The 17,429-nt window shown below is 47.2% G+C and overlaps 1 protein-coding gene and 1 long non-coding RNA gene across 3 annotated transcripts; one reads left to right on the top strand and one right to left on the bottom strand.

The window, feature by feature from the left end:
- The first annotated feature begins 4,743 nt into the window (after nt 1-4,743).
- On the top strand, nt 4,744-11,042 carry RGS16 (regulator of G protein signaling 16). 2 transcript variants are annotated; one of them, XM_002809712.6, is made up of 5 exons: nt 4,744-5,441; nt 6,313-6,423; nt 7,177-7,241; nt 7,529-7,695; nt 9,149-11,042. In XM_002809712.6, the coding sequence occupies exons 1-5, from the start codon at nt 5,398-5,400 to the stop codon at nt 9,368-9,370; spliced, it is 609 nt and encodes a 202-aa protein (XP_002809758.1). In that variant the 5' UTR covers nt 4,744-5,397; the 3' UTR covers nt 9,371-11,042. The 2 variants fall into 2 exon arrangements, with proteins under 2 accessions (XP_002809758.1, XP_063582331.1); XM_063726261.1 differs by having other exon boundaries at nt 5,253-5,441; nt 7,180-7,241.
- On the bottom strand, nt 9,672-17,216 carry LOC129048645 (uncharacterized). Its single transcript, XR_008511162.2, has 3 exons — nt 17,062-17,216; nt 13,193-13,410; nt 9,672-11,199 (listed from the first exon to the last, which is right to left on the bottom strand). It is a non-coding gene; the product is annotated as an uncharacterized LOC129048645 (long non-coding RNA).
- Nucleotides 17,217-17,429: the final 213 nt, after the last annotated feature.

Genomic DNA, 17,429 nt, shown 5'->3' on the forward strand with positions numbered 1-17,429 from the left:
GAATGCAGCAAGGTGATGGCAGGGGTGGGCAGGGGTTTGCAGAGTGGAGACAGCATGGGCTGGCGAGCACAGGGAGAGGTGGAGGAAGCTGGGCACTGGCAGGCAGGGAGAGGTCGGGAGCCTGGAGGGAGGTAGACTATCGGGTTATGGGGTGGGGTGAAGTGGACCTTACAGTCAGGCAGATAAGCTCACGGGTTTCAGACCACAAAACACTAAGATCTGGGCCTGGGAAGGGCCAAGCCAGCATATGAGAACCAAGAAAGCATAAACCTCAGAGGGCCAGGCACCATCCCCCAGTTCTCAGGTTCCTAGGAGGATGGGGAGGAACAAAGGTCTTGGGTTCTGACACATCCCAAAGACTTTGGGAGCTGCCCCTGGGCTCCCTCCCAGGTAGGAACCAGGCTTTTCCATGAGCAAAGGAAGATGGGACAGCATGGGCTGGAAAGTGTGGCAGGGGAACACAGAGCTGAATTCTGAGTTTTCCTGAAAAAGAGATATAAAAACCCACATGCTAACTGAGGGACTTGAGCAGAGAAAGGGACTCTCCACAGCCATCCTCGGGAACTGTATACACAAGGGACTGGGAAGTGAAGCAGCAGAAAAATCCAGAGCCTGTGACGACATCACAGCTAAGGGCAAAGACAGGAAGTGGAAAATGTGAATGCGGAGGGAGGAATGGAGTGAGCAAGAAAGAGAGGATACAAGGAAACAAAACTGCAGAAGACAGAAGGATGACCTGGAACATTGTGCCATGATTCCCCAAGGATGTGCTTCATTCTTCTCATAGCAAGCCAATTCTGAATTCTAGAAAACACCACACGGCAAGCTGACGTAGTGTTTGCTTAGGAACCCAGGTCCTGGAGTTGGACTATCTGAAATCAAAACCCAACTCGACCACTTAATAGCTTTGTGGCCATAGGCAAGTTACTTAACCAATCTCTGTTTACTCAATGTAAACAGAGTTTACTCAAATGTAAAATGGGGAAAATATATTACTCATCTTATGAGTGTAATTGTGAGCATTGAAAGAGATACTTCAAGTCAAAGCACACAGAACAGAGCCTGGCACATAGTAAGTGTTCGATAAATGTTAGCTTTTATTATTTGTGTTGAAACAGAAGCCATCTACCCAGCCAACATTTATGGAACATATGCAGAACTGAGTATGGTGATAGGGGCTGAAGATAAAAAAAGATGACCAAGGCAATAGTCCCTGCCCTCCAGGAGTGCACAGAGGAAACAGACTGTACATTGATTCTATGAGTACAGGGCAACAGGGATGGCTTAAAGGAGGCCTGGCCAACTCTGCTTGCAGATGGGGGGAGGGAGAGGAATTAGGGAATGTATGAGAGAATAGAAGGCAGTTGAGCTAGGTCTCAAAAATAGGTAGAAAAGTCAAGAAAAGTCAAAACCAATGTATGGTTCTGGGACTTAGACTAGTGGTCACCTCTGTTTGGGGGAGAAATTTGCTGGAGCAGGCATGAGGAGTGATGGAAGCTGTAGCTTGATTACATATTGGTTACATGGGTGTATACATTTGTCAAAACTTATTGAATTGTACTCTTAAGATTTGTGCATTTTATTATATGTAAATTGTATCTCAATATATAAGTAAAATCAATTTATTGAAAAATATTTTTTTAACTGAGTAGTACAGGAAGGGGAAGGACCTTCAGGCCAAGAGAATTTTATGCTCAAGGGTTTGTGGGTATAAGGCAGCATGATGCCCAGGGTAATGTGCCAATTGCTGAGTTTGGCTGGAATTTAGTGTGTATAAAGGATGTGAGGCCAAGTGGTTAGAGCCTTAGATGCCTTACAGAGGAGTCTAGACATCATCCTCCAAGTCTAGGTTTGGGAGAAGTGGGGAGGGAGGGAAAAGAAGAAACCAGAGAGGACTAATATAGCAGCAAAGCAAGCTGCACTCAATACCCTAAACAGTAATCATTAATCATAGTAAAAATCATTTCCTACAACCAGGCTGAATTTGGTCAACTTCTCCTACCCAGGAGGAGAGGGTACCCAAAGTTTTTGTCATGAACCAGCAGGGAAATGTCCCCAGTGATTGCCTATTTCACTTCTGCTGGAGATGATCACTGCCTCCTCATTCAGCTGCCTCAGGATATGCTCTTAAATCTAAAAGTGGCATCCAATTGTGTCCCACAACCCTAAGTGCTTCTGCAGCATTTAATAAATTCCTTAGTCTTTCTGCACCTTTGCTGTACCTGCAAATGATAAGAGCTTTTCCTGTTTCTTTCACTTTCATGCCTCCTCCTACTTCTGCTTCTCACTGGCTACCATGGCTCCATCACTTCTTTTTCAATACTGTCAACCCTCTCCGATCAGCCTCTTCCCTTGACATCTGTTTCTGTGACAAACAATAGTTTCCTTTCACTTTCCCTGCTCCCCACCATGCAGTTCTATTTCCTTAGCTAGATTATAAGGTCCTTGAATTCAGGGAAGAGCCTTAAAAGCTATTGTTTTCCCACCAACTTGGGAATATAGTAAATTCATAAGAAATATGTATTTGTAGATTGATGATTGAATTTGGAGGACCTAAATCACTGTGGGGATCATCTGAGCTGAATCAGAAAAATGGAGGAAGAGTTCTCATTTCCCCTTACCATTATCAGTAGACAAAGATCCCCATCTAGACTTCTGCCTCCATGGAAAGGGTAGTGCTGGGGGCTGGGAGCTGAAGGAGATGAAAGGCAATATGGCTGGGACGCTGTGGGACATTTAATCTTGACTACAGCTTTGCCCAGACTGCTGACCCCAGATGACCCAGGGTGCAGAGCTGTGCCCCCATGCTGCCATCCATTAAAGAGATCACAGCTGCTCTGGGAGTGCTGGGCAAAAATGAGGTCAGGTTTTGTCCAAGCCAATGCAATTCACAAGCGAGCTCAACTTGCTGGATTTACAGCAACTGTCGAGTCATCTTGCATTACTGAAACTGCAGATATGAACCGACCTGCTGGGAAGAGAATTTGGGATAAATTGTGAACTTCAAAAAGTTTCTGCCTGGAAACTGAAGAGGTAACCATGGCAACAAAGAGGCAGGTTGAACTCGGAGAGGGCCGTTCATCTAGAGTAGGGAGCTTTGTGATCTCAGATTTGCTGGTCTGTGAGCTGTGCATCAATTCCTTGTTTGTTTTTTTTTTTTTTTGCAATGGCGCGATCTCAGCTTACTGCAACCTCTACCTCCTGGGTTCAAGAGATTCTCCTGCCGCAGCCTCCCAAGTAGCTGGGATTACAGGCACCCACCACCATGCCTGGGTGTGTTTTTGTATTTTTAGTAGCGACTGGGTTTCGCCATGTTGGCCAGGCTGGTCTCGAACTCCTGACCTCAAGTGATCTGCCCGCCTCAGCCTCCCAAAGTTCTGGGATTACAGGTGTGAGCTACTGCTCCTGGCACCGTTTATTTTGCTTTCTTTATCAGAGCAGGAGAAAGTACTAGCTCAGGAATTGGGAGACAGGGTCCAATTTCCAGCTATTTCCAGTTCCAGTACACTTAACTAAGAGTGCCTCAGGTATACTTAACTAAGAGTGCCTCAGTATACACTGCCTATACTGTATTCCAAGAAGCACAAAAAAATCACTATTTTTCCTTATTGCTAGCAATCCCAGTATCCCTATTAAGTAAAACTGAAAGCTATTATAACATTTATTGAGTGCTGACTACATGTTGAACACTGTCATATAAGCACCTTATATGTTGTCATGGATGCTGTGCTGTGCCACCCAGATCCCGTCTTGGGGACTGTGGTCATCATTTCCCAGGGTGTTAGTCTCTCTCCAGGAATTGCTCTTGACAAAGGGCACTGCCTTAAGATTAGGCCGTCTTCTTGAGCAGCTGTATGCAATGAATGGTCTTTATGGGGTTACCAGGGCCTTGTCTTCTTGCTTCAGTGGACAGTTCCAAAGGGCCAGCTGAGCTTCAGGGCATTCCCTGGAACCAGCTGGGGTCTCTGTTGAAATGGCATGGCCTTCAACTCCTCCCTCTGCCCAGACCTGCTTCCTTTACTCCCTCTTAATTCTGATAACTCTCCCCAGTAAACCTGCATGCAAGTGTCTACTCGAGTCTAGTTCCTAGGAACTCAAACTAAGAATTAATTTATTTAGTTCTCACAACCACCTTATGAAATAAGTTGTTCTCTTCGTAGAGACAAGGAAATGGAGGCATAGAAAGGTTAAGCAGTTTGCCTAGTCTCCCATCAGTAGCCAGTTAACAGTCAACGTGGCCTTCCTGCAGCTGGGTCTTCAGCAGGTCACCTGGCAGAGCCATGACTTGAAACCTGAAAATCTAACTCTAGACGCTGTACTCTTAACCTCACATACAGCCTCTTAATAGCAATCCCAATGCCTTTATGGGAAGATGAGGTGAGAGGCAGGGCATTTATTACCTTTATTTCAGAGATGGAGACAATAAGGTAGCAACTGCTTAAACCCAGGATCGTCCATAGGTATAGCCGTGACCGGATACTAACCTTTGCGGGTGTGTGTGTGTGTGTGTGGGTGGGGGGGGGGGGGGGTGCAGTGGAAAAAGAATGGTAAATTCACATCTGAATTTTGGAGCCAACACCTACTAGCTTCACATCTTTGAGCAAGTTATTTGAGTCTTAGTTATGTGCCTAGCACATAGTAGGTATTCAATAAACTACTCATCCCTATCCCACTTGTCTGTCATCTCCAACTGTGATCTTGGGCAAGTTTATTTAGCTTTCTGATTCTCGGTTCCTTCAACTATAAAATGGAGATGATGATGATGAAGAGCTTACTTAGCCCCATGTCCATCAGGGTGAGAGCCTCGTAAAGGGTACTTATCAGTATAATCAGATGCTGTTTTGCCCAGGTTTGCACCCTGTGCGCCTGCCCTTCAGGACCCAGGAGGCTCAGACTTGCCTGCGATCAAAGCCCTGTGTGCCTCCCAGACCCACCACGCCGGTGCAAACTCTCTCAACACGACACCACTGCGTGAGTTTCCTGCTGTTACTAGAGGTCGGCAGGTATTTTTTCCTAGGAAACTGGGTGTGCATGTCTCATCCCCGTGCCAATTTTCCTGCTGCTTTTCCTTCTACACGCGGCTTCCTCCGGGCGGAGGGTGCAGCTCCGCGTGCTCCAGCTGCGGCGAAAGTTGCACCCGGCCCAGTCTGGCTGCGGGCCCCGCCTCCGTCTTCTCAGCGCCCAGCCCCGCCCTCCGATTGGTCAGCAGTGCCCAGCCCCGCCCCGCTCCTCCGAGGGGATTAAAGCAGCGGCCGCTCAGTCTGGGCGCCTGCAGGCTGCTAAACCCAACCCCAGTTGACTAGCACCTGCTACCGCGCCTTTGCTTCCTGGCGCTCGCGGAGCCTCCTGTAGCCTGCCACCATCCTGCCCACTACGTGCTGCCCTGCGCCCGCAGCCATGTGCCGCACCCTGGCCGCCTTCCCCACCACCTGCCTGGAGAGGTAAGGGGAGCTTGTCCAACTGCTTGGGGGAAGTCTCACCAACTTTTAGGGAGTGGAGCGGCAGGCCTGGGGACCTGGGTGGGCGCGGGAATGGGGAGCTAGAGGCTTGAGTAGAGAGGTAGAGGCGCACTTGATGCCATGTGCTTAGATTCCAGCAGCAGGGAGAAAGCAAGGGGAAGGGAAGCAAGGGCCCGCGGCTTGCTGCCATCCCCATCCTCTGACAAACTGCAGTCGTGCTCAGGTGACCTGCTGAAGACCCGGCTGCAGGAAGGCCACGTTGACATTTCCAGGCAGAACTGAGCCTGCCCATTTCTTAAGCATTTGTTTTTCATTCCTCAGACCAGAGCTAGGGGCATTGCCTCCTCTGCCCCTGGAAGACAAGGAGATTTTTTTTTTGTGGAGTGTGTGGGGGTGGGGGATCCCACAGTTGAGGGTGTGTCCATATTCCAGAGAGCTACTCAACAGCTTCCAATCGTTACTGGCTGGGAAGGAAAAAGTAAAGATGAAGGCAGGAATCAGTTTCCCACACAGTTCAGAAATACTTCTGAAAAGAATGCTGAGTTTTCTGAATCAACAGGCACGAAGAGAGATCAGTGCGACTTTAGGGAAAAGCCCACATATGCAGCGTGTGTATTACCCAGAAAGTGTAAGACCTACCACAGCATAGCTCAAACATTGCTTTTGTTGCTTTGGGGTTGATGATGCTGATAAGAGAAGGACAATTTGGGCCTGGGGACAGCCAAGAGTTTCCAGGAACTCTTGAGGCTAAAGTTTGGGTGGCGCCACCCAGAGCTCTTCTGGGACCTATAAACCTCTCCACACTGGCTGAGCAAATGAAAGAATGCTTTCATGTTCCTGATTTGTTTTTCAGAGCCAAAGAGTTCAAGACACGTCTGGGGATCTTTCTTCACAAATCAGAGCTGGGCTGCGATACTGGGAGTACTGGCAAGTTCGAGTGGGGCAGTAAACACAGCAAAGAGAAGTAAGTGTTGCTGACCAGCTCAGGGCTCCCAGACGGAAGGGAGTGGGAAGGGAGTCATGAGGAGGGAAATACAAGAAGAAGCCAGGACATGCTAAGTGGACCTTGGCAACACCTCCCTAGAGATTTTAGTGGGACTTGTTGCTGGTCTGTTACGACTACTTGGCTCATGGGTGAGTGGGTAGGTGGCTCCAGGGCTCCAAGTCCATCCACGGATGAGGGCACACAGGGCATGAATGCCTAGTTACCAGACTGTCTCACTGGGGATTCATTACACGTGCATCCAGGGCTAGGACAGAATCCAAGACCACTTGAAGTTTTTATTAATGACTCTAGCATGCACCTTGCCTAGAAACTCTTTCATATTGGCTATCAACTGTACCAAACTCTGGAGTTATGTGTAGATGTAATCTCTATTTATGAGGACCTTATTTCCTTGGGAAGGTGTACAAAACAAATCTTTGAGAGTCAGGGGAATTGAAATAATTTTTGGACAGAGAAGAGACAGGCTTAGAGATATTGACTGAGGACTAAAGAGTCCCTAGCTTTGATTTCTGGTTGCTGAATTGTGCTCTAGAAAACACTACTGCTTACCCTAAGTCCAACTAAGAGTTTGAGGTGTCAGCTTCAACAATCACCAAGCAAGCCTTTCTGAGAATTTTATGCAGTTTTCCATCAGAGTTCTGGCTAGAATTTGTACTATGCTTTGGTTTGTTGATTTTTTTTCTTACTCTTTTTTTTCTTTTTGTCTTTTAGTAGAAACTTCTCAGAAGATGTGCTGGGGTGGAGAGAGTCGTTCGACCTGCTCCTGAGCAGTAAAAGTGAGTAGGAGCCTTTTGTATCTGTCTCTGGGTGGCACGTGTGTACTCATGTGCTTTGGAGCCAGCCCCAGGACTGCTGAGAGCCTGGGCAGAATAATAGTAGTAGTAATAATAATAATAATGATCCCTTAATGTGCCAGCCTCTATTCAACATATAAAGGCAGGTCCTTGTTCAAGAAAATTATGTTCTAAAAGTAGAGCCATTAAGTGCAATTGCTTTCCTTTCTTCTTGTATTCCCTGCTGTCCCTTCAGCTGACCTGTTTCCTCTTCTTTCCCGCAACCCCAGATGGAGTGGCTGCCTTCCACGCTTTCCTGAAGACAGAGTTCAGTGAGGAGAACCTGGAGTTCTGGCTGGCCTGTGAGGAGTTCAAGAAGATCCGATCAGCTACCAAGCTGGCCTCCAGGGCACACCGGATCTTTGAGGAGTTCATTTGCAGTGAGGCCTCTAAAGAGGTTAGAGCCCCCATATGCCCAGTGAATCCTCACGACACCGCCTGCTCCTTCCCCTCTGAGAATCAGGGCTAGTGGGGAGGAAGGGCTAGGTGTAGAGGTAGAAGGGCTTTACTGGGCACAAGGGTGAGTGGGCTTCTGTGACCAGAGACTAGGAAAGCCAGGCTCAGTGCCACTCCTGGGTGCTTAACCCTATGACTCATGATGGGGCAGGATGTGTTGGCAGGTTTTTCGGCTTCTGTCCATACCCACCTTTATAAACCCATCCGTTTTTAGAGGCTCAAAACATGTACCAACTGGGGAGACAAGGTCAGCACAGGGACCTTATATAACCTGGCTCAGCCCCCAGGCTGACCTGTCTGAGGCCTGCTGGTCTGTGGTCTGTGATTTTTTTGTCTAACTTTTCTCCTGGCCGCTATGCATATGGCAGCTGCATTTGCTAAAGAACACGGCGCCACCTGGTGGAGAGATAAGAGTAATGCCTTACTTTTGCACCTTATTTTTGTTTTCTGACCGCTGATTGATTCCACCTAATTCTGTAAAGGTGTATTGAGCCCCACTTATATTCAAGACACTGTTACAGTCACTGTGTATGTCACAGTGAACCAAACAAAGTCCCTTACCTAATGAAACTTATAATTTGAATGGGGGAAGATGCCAATAACCAACTAGACAAATATATGCCAGGTGATGAGCTATGCACTCATAAAAATACAGCAGGAAATGAGAGACAGGGAATACCAGAGGTAGGGCCTGGGAAGACGTAAGGTTTTCCATTCTGTAAAGGGAAGTGAGGACATATGAACAGCGATAAGAAAGAACTCAGGGAGGGAAGAACATTCCAACACAGGAAGCAGCAAATGCAATGGCCAGAGCCTGCCTGTCACAGTCACGGATGAGCAAATGGACCCGTGTAGAGCAGGGCAAGAGCAGGAGATGAGGTCAGGCATGAGGCAGATGGCCAGGTGTGGGCTTGGGGAGCCTTGTGGGCCCAGCAAGCCCTTTGGCTCTTCCTCTGAAAGACATGAGGAGACAACAGAGGTGCTACCAAACTGAGTTGGGTTTTTAAAGGCTCACTGTAGCGACTGGGTAGAGAACAAACTACAGGGGTGGGGGTTAAGGTAGCAGAGAGACCAGGTAGGAGGCCTCGGTGCAAATCCCAGGAGAGCTGATAGCGACTTGAAGCAGGGTTGCTGTAGAAGAAAGGGTGAAAGGGGGATTGTGTTTGTATACATTCTTGATAGATGCTCATGTTAATTCTGAGAGATTGGAGGACAGACACTGGATCAGATGTGGGTACAAGCCCAGAGCCAAAAAGCTAGTGATCAACTCAGGAGCCCCCACTTCCTGATGCAGCATCCGGTGCTCTTTCCAATGCCCAGCCTGCCGTTGGCCCTCCCTCAGCCATGCCCACCCTCTTCCCCAACTCACCCTGTGCGTGTCCTCCTTCCCGCAGGTCAACATTGACCATGAGACCCGCGAGCTGACGAGGATGAACCTGCAGACTGCCACAGCCACATGCTTTGATGTGGCTCAGGGGAAGACACGTACCCTGATGGAGAAGGACTCCTACCCACGCTTCCTGAAGTCGCCCGCTTACCGGGACCTGGCTGCCCAAGCCTCAGCCGCCTCTGCCACTCTGTCCAGCTGCAGCCTGGCCGAGCCCTCACACACCTGAGTCTCCACGGCAGTGAGGAAGCCAGCCGGGAAGAGAGGTTGAGTCACCCATCCCCGAGGTGGCTGCCCCTGTGTGGGAGGCAGGTTCTGCAAAGCAAGTGCAAGAGGACAAAAAAAAAAAAAAAAAAAAAAAAAAAATGCGCTCCAGCAGCCTGTTTGGGAAGCAGCAGTCTCTCCTTCAGATACTGTGGGACTCATGCTGGAGAGGAGCCGCCCACTTCCAGGACCTATGAATAAGGGCTAATGATGAGGGTTGGTGGGGCTCTCTGTGGGGGAAAAAGGTGGTATGGGGGTTAGCACTGGCTCTCGTTCTCACCGGAGAAGGAAGTGTTCTAGTGTGGTTTAGGAAACATGTGGATAAAGGGAACCGTGAAAATGAGAGGAGGAAAGACATCCAGATCAGCTGTTTTGCCTGTTTCTCAGTTGACTCTGATCGCATCCTGTTTTCCTAATTCCCAGACTGTTCTGGGCACGTAAGGGACCCTGGATGTGGAGTCTTCCCCTTTGGCCCTCCTCACTGGCCTCTGGGCTAGCCCAGAGTCCCTTAGCTTGTACCTCGTAACACTCCTGTGTGTCTATCCAGCCTTGCAGTCATGTCAAGGCCAGCAAGCTGTTGTGACTCTTGCCCCATGCGAGATATTTATACCTCAAACGCTGGCCTGTGAGCCCTTTCCAAGTCAGTGGAGAGCCCTGAAAGGAGGCTCACTTGAATCCAGCTCAGTGCTCTGGGTGGCCCCCTGCAGGTGGCCTCTTACCCTGTGTTGCAGCAGGGTCCACCTGTGAGCAGGCCCGCCCTGGGGCCTCTTCCTGGATGAGCCCTCTCTGAGTTCTGTGCTGTCTCTTGGAGGCAGGGCCCAGGGGGAGAAACTGTGGAGGCCTCGGGGAGTGGCTTTTCCAGCTCTCATGCCCCGCAGTGTGGAACGAGGCAGAAAAGGATCCTAGGAAATAAATCTCTTGGTGGTCCCTGAGAGTCCTGCTGAAATCCAGCCAGTGTTTTTTGTGGTATGAGAACAGGCAAAAAGAGATGCCCTGAGATAGAAGGGGAGCCTTGTGTTTCTTTCCTGCAAACGTGAGATGAACCATTGCAGTGGGCAGAGGTGGCCCAGGACCATGGCACCCTTAGAGTGCAGAAGCTTGGGGGAGAGGCTGCTTGGAAGGGCAGGACTGGGAATAATCAGAACCTGCCTGTCACCTCAGGGCGTCACCGAACAAACATTTCCTGGTGGGAATTCCTGCAGCAGAGCCCAGGCTGGGGAAGTGAATTACCCAGGGCAGCCTCTTTGTGGCCCAGGATAATCAACACTGTTCTCTCTGTACCATGAGCTCCTCCAGGAGATTATTTAAGTGTATTGTATCATTGGTTTTCTGTGATTGTCATAACATTGTTTTTGTTATTGTTGGTGCTGTTGGTATTTATTATTGTAATTTCAGTTTGCCTCTACTGGAGAATCTCAGCAGGGGTTTCAGCCTAACTGTCTCCCTTTCTCCACCAGACTCTACCTCTGAATGTGCTGGGAACCTCTTGGAGCCTGTCAGGAACTCCTCACTGTTTAAATATTTATTTATTGTGACAAATGGAGCTGGTTTCCTAGATATGAATGATGTTTGCAATCCCCATTTTCCTGTTTCAGCATGTTATATTCTTATAAAATAAAAGCAAAGGTCAAATATGACATCCTGTCTTCAAGTGCTGTGTGGGTCAGGGGAAAAGGAGGAAGTGTTGTGGAGAGCTCTGGGGAGGAGCTGGCTTTTGGGAATTCCACAGGACAGGCGAGTAAGCTTCCATGGCACAGGCAGAAGTACAGGAAGAGCTCGATGTTCACCTGGTACCTGCCAGAGTCAAGAGAAGGGATAGGTTCTAACGAGGCTGCTATGATCAGTGACTTTTTAAGTTCATGACAGCCCCACTTGTTTTGGGCTGTTGTGTGGATTGGACTGGGCTCAGCGCACTGTCATTTCAGAGCCCATATCTTTTGCCCACGTGGCTGGGACTCAGCATGAGCCATTCCCAATTCTGCCTGTAACAGTGCAGGGGTCAGTACCCCTTGGTCAAGTAGCAAGACCTCATCAGTTAGGTGGTGACTTTTGTAGGATTTTTACTTTTAAAAGTAATTTGTAATTAAATTCAATTAGAAATCTTTTGTAATTTATATTCAAGAAATTATTATTCTTTTTATAATTTCATAGCAGTATCTGAGATGAGGTATATGAAGCCACTCTGTACATGAGGCTGCTCCATTCTGTAGGCCAAGGGAATAAGGGTTGAGCTGTGCTTGAAAGAATTTGGGGATAGGGAGACAGGCACGGTGGCTCATGCCTGTGAGCACTGAGGGAGGGAGGCTGAGGTGGGTGGATCACTTAAGCCCAGGAGCTCAAGACCAGCCTGGGCAACATGGCAAAACCCAGTTTCTACAAAAAGTCAAACATTAGCAGGGTGTGGTGGCATTTGCCTGTAGTCCCAGCTACCTGGGAGACTGAGGTGGGAGGATGGCTTATGCTGGGAAGGTCAAGGCTGCCATGAGCTGAGATCACTCTACTGCACTCCAGCCTGGGGGACACAGTGAGACCCTGGGGGTAGGTTTGCAAGGATCAAAATCTGTTCTTCCTCTGCCAATTGTCTGCTTGTTCTCCTTTTTCATCCTACTGAATCCCTCTCATTTTTTTCTGATTACCACTACTTAAAAAAATGTTTTCTTCTCTGTTGAATGATCTGTTTATACACAGATTTGGACCTTACATGGACCTTTATTTTTTCCCTATTGATAGTCTGAGTAAAGTGATCAGACTTTAGGAACATGGGGTAGAAAGCCCCATAGAATCACATCTTAAGCACAGATCTAAGGAGGGATTCTGTGGGTGACACCAGGGAGGATCCTGAAATTAAGGGTCTGGGAAGGAAGATGGGGACCAACACTGTGGCAGGCCCTGAGCTCCGTTAGTCCTTACAACAGCTCTGTGGAGTGGGTCTGAACTCTTTATCATCCAGAGAAGGAAACAAGCTCTGAGAGGGAGGGACATGCTTGGGGCAGCCAGCCAGCGAGTGGCAGAGTGGGGATCTGAACTCAGTTATGCCATGGGGGAGTCCAGTCTGTGAAAGATGGGTGGAGGAATGTGATTGATAAGGGAAGGAAGAGCGGAGGACCCAGGAAGACAGGAAGGTACTAACACTCGCCCTTTCCTTCTCCTTTCCTTCCATCTTTATGCCTTTAACATGCATGTATTGAGTGCATCGAAATCCCTCAGACCCAAATGCGTTGGGTCCAGCTTCTGCACAGGCTCACCAAGGCTTCCTTAGAGGACTTTCTCATCCTCTCCAATCAGATACCACAATTTCCCACCGGGTCTCCCTACCGCAGCCTTTCCCTGGGCTGGTTCATTTTCCACACTGTGCCAGTCTTCAGCTCTAAAGCACAGATCTGAGCACTTTGTGGCTATGTTAAAACCCTTCAGCGGTTCACTTTTGACTCTAAAATAAAGTCCAGCTTTAATCCTAACACACAAGGGGGTCTCTGACCCGACCCAAGTCCCTCTCCAGACGTATCTCCTGCCTGGACAGCCTTCACTCTCAGACTTTTTCCTTCTCTCTCTCTCTCTTTTTTTTTTTTTTTTTTTTTTTTTTGTGGCTACACATGCTGTTCTGTCTGCCTAGAATACCTCTTTCTCCTCTTTTTTTAGAAAAAATTGGGGGTTGAGGTGCGAGGAGGAGAATGCCAACTTTCAAAATCCAGCAAAAACATCACCTCCTCAGTGAAGCCTTCCCAGATGTCCCTGTACAGAGTTAATTGCTCCCAACTTGCATGATTCTAAGACACAGTGTTCTTACTTTGATTGTAGCACATATGGTATTCCTCCAGAACTTCTTTCTTCATGGCTTTTGCTCTCCTATTAAACTGAGCTCTTCAAAGTCAGGGTCATATTATTCACCTTGGTGAGATGGGGCAGAACAGACTACAGCAAAGCAGTTCTCCAGTCCCAGCTGTGGAGTCGGAATGTTGGGTTGGAATCCTGGCCATTGACCTTGGAAATTTGCTTAAGCCTCAGCTGTAAAATGAGGATAATAAGAGTAAGCGTCACAGGGAACACTGAATGAAATAAAAGTGTGCGGCACGATGTTAATGCCTCATGACTATTGGCTATTATTATTATCTGATTCCCAGCACTTAGCACAGTGACTTGTATACAGTAGGCATTAGTCAAGTCAAAAAGTCTTTTGACTTCTTGAATAAAATGGCAGGATCAGAATTTCAACTCAGGATTCTAAATCTACTTTTTTTTTAGCTGCTTCAATACCATATTTCGTCTGATGTTTACAGCATTCCAGAATTTCAGATAAAGAAATGGAAAGCTGGAGGCATTAAGTAAGCCAGGGTATTACAGGGACCGTGGGATTCCTGGAAACCTGGTCAGCCAACGCTGTTTTCAAATATGTGCCCTGTGACTGTGCAAGGCTGCTTGTCTCTCACCCTCTACTGCCTCACTGTGGCCATGCCAGGCAATGCAAGCTTTTAAAGTTTGGCTTCTTCCTTTGGAATTATACATCCAATGGCTTTAATTTGTTTCACTGTAGTTTTATTTATTAAAGCATTTTAATAAACATGTGAAATTTTAATAGAAATATTAATATCGCTACTGAGACAGCACAGCAGGTATAGGAGTTAAACCGAGATTCTTTAGTTTATTGGGATGAAATTACCTTTAAAAATGGAAGCTGTAAGGTAGAGAGAAAAAAGGTGTCAGGGGGCCGGGCACAGTGGCTCAGGCCTGTAATCCCAGCACTTTGGGATGCTGAGGCGGGCAGATCACCTGAGGTCAGGAGTTCAAGACCATCCTGGCTAACATGGCGAAACCCCGTTTCTACTAAAAATACAAAAAATTAGCCGGGCATGGTGGCACGCACCTGTAATCCCAGCTACTCGGGAGGCTGAGGCAGGAGAATTGCTTGAACCCAGGAGGCGGAGGTTGCAGTGAGCCGAGATCACGCCATTGCACTCCAGCTTGGGCAACAAGAGCAAAACTCCAATTAAAAAGAAAAAAAAAGTGTCAGGGCCTATTGCTTTGCTGACTTTAAAGTAATTTGCTGTCATGAATCTTTTAAATTGGTCCAGTTATTCAAATTGCTTTAAGGAAGAAAAGAAAGATTTGAAATTTACATAACTGAGATGTGCTCCTAAGGGTAAGAGATATACGGTGGTTAGGCGCTGGATAATGGAGTTGGAGTCCCCATCATTTAGAAAAGATGTTTCTTGATTTACAGTGCTGGTGATTTTCAAGCTTTGATCTGTAACCTGGAGAATGATTTAATTTAATCTTTGAGAAAAGCAACAATGTGTGGATTAATCTTATATTTGTAATGGGATGCCACTTAAGGGACAGTCCCATGCTAGGGAGGAGAATTGCCTTAGCTCAGTTAATCTCACAGTTCCAAGGGGCAGCCTCACAGGCAGCGTGGTATAACCTAATCGTGGAGTCAGCAGGCTCGGAAGTTAGGCAACTGAATTAAGTTCCACATCTGCTATTTATCAGCTGAGTAAACTGTAGCACATTACTCAATTTCTCAGAGCCTCACTTTTTCCTGTAAAATGTGCATAACAATAATATTGTCTTCATAAGACTTTTGTGATGACAATGAGAACATTTAGGAAAAATATTTATCATAGCACGTAAAAGTAAGTGTTCAAAAATGGTAGCTGCTTGTATGTGGCAGGCACTAAGTCCTTCGCATATGTTAATTTCTGTAATCCTCATGATACTCCTATGAGTTAGCTACTATTATTATCATCCTCATTATATAGACACAGAAATCAAGGCCTAGAAAGTTTAAGTAAATTGCCCAAATTCAAAGAGATAGCAAGTAGCTATATCAGTTAGCCATTGCTACATAACATCAAACCATTCCAAACCATTCTCATATTACTGATGTGAGAACATCAGTGTAATTTCTTTCTTTCTTTCTTCTTTTCTTTCTTTTGTTTTCACTCTTTCTTTCTTTCTTCTTTTCTTTTCTCTCTTTCTTTCTTCTTTTTCTTTTTGAGACAGGGTCTCATTCTGTCACCGAGGCTGGAGTGCAGTGATCAATTCGACCCCATTGTCTTCTCACCAAGATCCAAGAAGGGCTTTTGGCAAGTAAAATGCAATTTATTCCTAAGCTTAGAGAAAATCTCTGCAGTCTCAGCGATCTTTCTTGTCAAAGGAAGGAAAGGTTAAGAACATTGCTTAATTCTAACATCTTGAGTGTGGGAAGGAGGGAGCCGGAGGGAAGGAGGAAGCTATCCTTACATTTCACCTTGGCCTTGGTTTCTCTCTCCATGTTCCCAGCCTGGAATTCGCATCCACTGCTGGGAGGGGTCTCTTCTGCTCTTGCTGATTCTGTCTTCAGAGTCTGGGCCTCTGAACCAGAAGCGACTGGGGTCTCTTTGCGGACAGACTGATCTCTCCTTCTGCCAGGACTGTTGTCAGACTCCACCTGTCTCTTGGGGCACCCCCCTCCTTGATACTCCTGGCTCCCATGGAACAAAACAATTCTGCAGAATGCCAACAATAATTGATGATATTGTCCTATGACTACAGTGGAACAAGACAGAAATGAGGCCACTTCTTAATGAGGACTGAACACGAGGTGAAGATAAGATGCCGTACCACCATAAAAGTAAACAACACCCCCTCTCCTGGGTAACATGGGCCACCTGTTTCTTGAGCAGTGACAGTGCTAGCTACACTTTGTTCCTCCTGATTCCTAGATGATCATAATGAAGGCACCAAAGTGTTTCTGCTTTCTGACACCACCCATTTGAGAACAAACCTCTATTTCCTTAAACCCTTCCCCAAATCACCTGACAAAAAGCTCAAACCCTAAAATAAGTATCCTGATTCCCTTTTAGAAGATATCCTGGGGCTGGGTGGAATGGCTCACATCTATAATCTCAGTGCTTTGGGAGCACAAAGCTGGAGGATTGCTTGAAGCCAGGAGTTCAAAATCAGCCTGGGCAACACAGTGAGAACCCATCTCTATAAAAAATTGAAAAAATTAGCCAGGCATGGTGGTGCATGCCTCACAATGGGTCCTAGTTATTTGGGAGGCTGAGGCAGGAGGTTCACTTGAGCCCAGGAAGTTGAGGTTGCAATGAGCTATATGATCTATATGATTGTGCCACTGCAATCCAGCCTGGGTGGCACAGCAATATCATGTCTCTTAAAAAAAAGAAAAAAAAAAAGCTGGGTGCAGTGGCTCATGCCCGTAATCCCAGCACTTTGGGAGGCTGAGGTGGGCGAATCACAAGGTCAGGAGTTCGAGACCAGCCTGGCCAACATGATGAAATCCTGTATCTATTAAAAATACAAAAAAATTAGCTGGGCGTGGTGGCAGGCACCTGTAATCCTAGCTACTCAGGAGGCTGAGGCAGGAGAATCGCTTGAACCCAGAAGGCAGCAGTTGCAGTGAGCCGAGATCACACCACTGCACTCCAGCCCAGGTGACAGTGCAAGACTCCATCTCAAAAAAAAAAAAAAAATACTCTGCAGTTCCTGGGATGAGTCCTCTCTCGCTGTAGTTGGTAATACACTTGCCTTGGTTTCACTGCAGGTATGATTCTGCTCACTAGACTTCAACATATGTCATTATGACCAGAAAAGTCAGCATTCTCCAAGAGTTTTTACCAAATCATCTGTTCAGGACAAACTAACATCCACTGTTACCTCTATGCTACCACACTGGTCTGGGCCACCGTTGACTCTCAGCTGGATTATTGCAATAGCCTTCTAATGGATTTTCCAACTTCTCCCTTTGCTTTCAATCCCCAGATTCTTCTCAGCACAGGACTGATAATGATCCTGTAAAAAAAAAGCAATGGAGATCATGTTACTCCTCTGCTCCAATACTCCAATGGCTACCATGTTGTTTAGTGTAGAAGCCAAAAGCCTTACAACGGGCCCTAAGGTGGCGCCTGACCTGAACCTCTGCTTATCAACTCCCCTCCCTCACTCTGCTCCACCCTCACTGGCCTCCTTGCTGCTGTTTGTTCCCACCAGGCATGCTCCCACCTCGGGACCTATGTGCTTGCTGT

Source organism: Pongo abelii, chromosome 1, assembly GCF_028885655.2.
Source record: "Pongo abelii isolate AG06213 chromosome 1, NHGRI_mPonAbe1-v2.0_pri, whole genome shotgun sequence".
Classification (NCBI taxonomy): Eukaryota; Metazoa; Chordata; class Mammalia; order Primates; family Hominidae; genus Pongo; species Pongo abelii.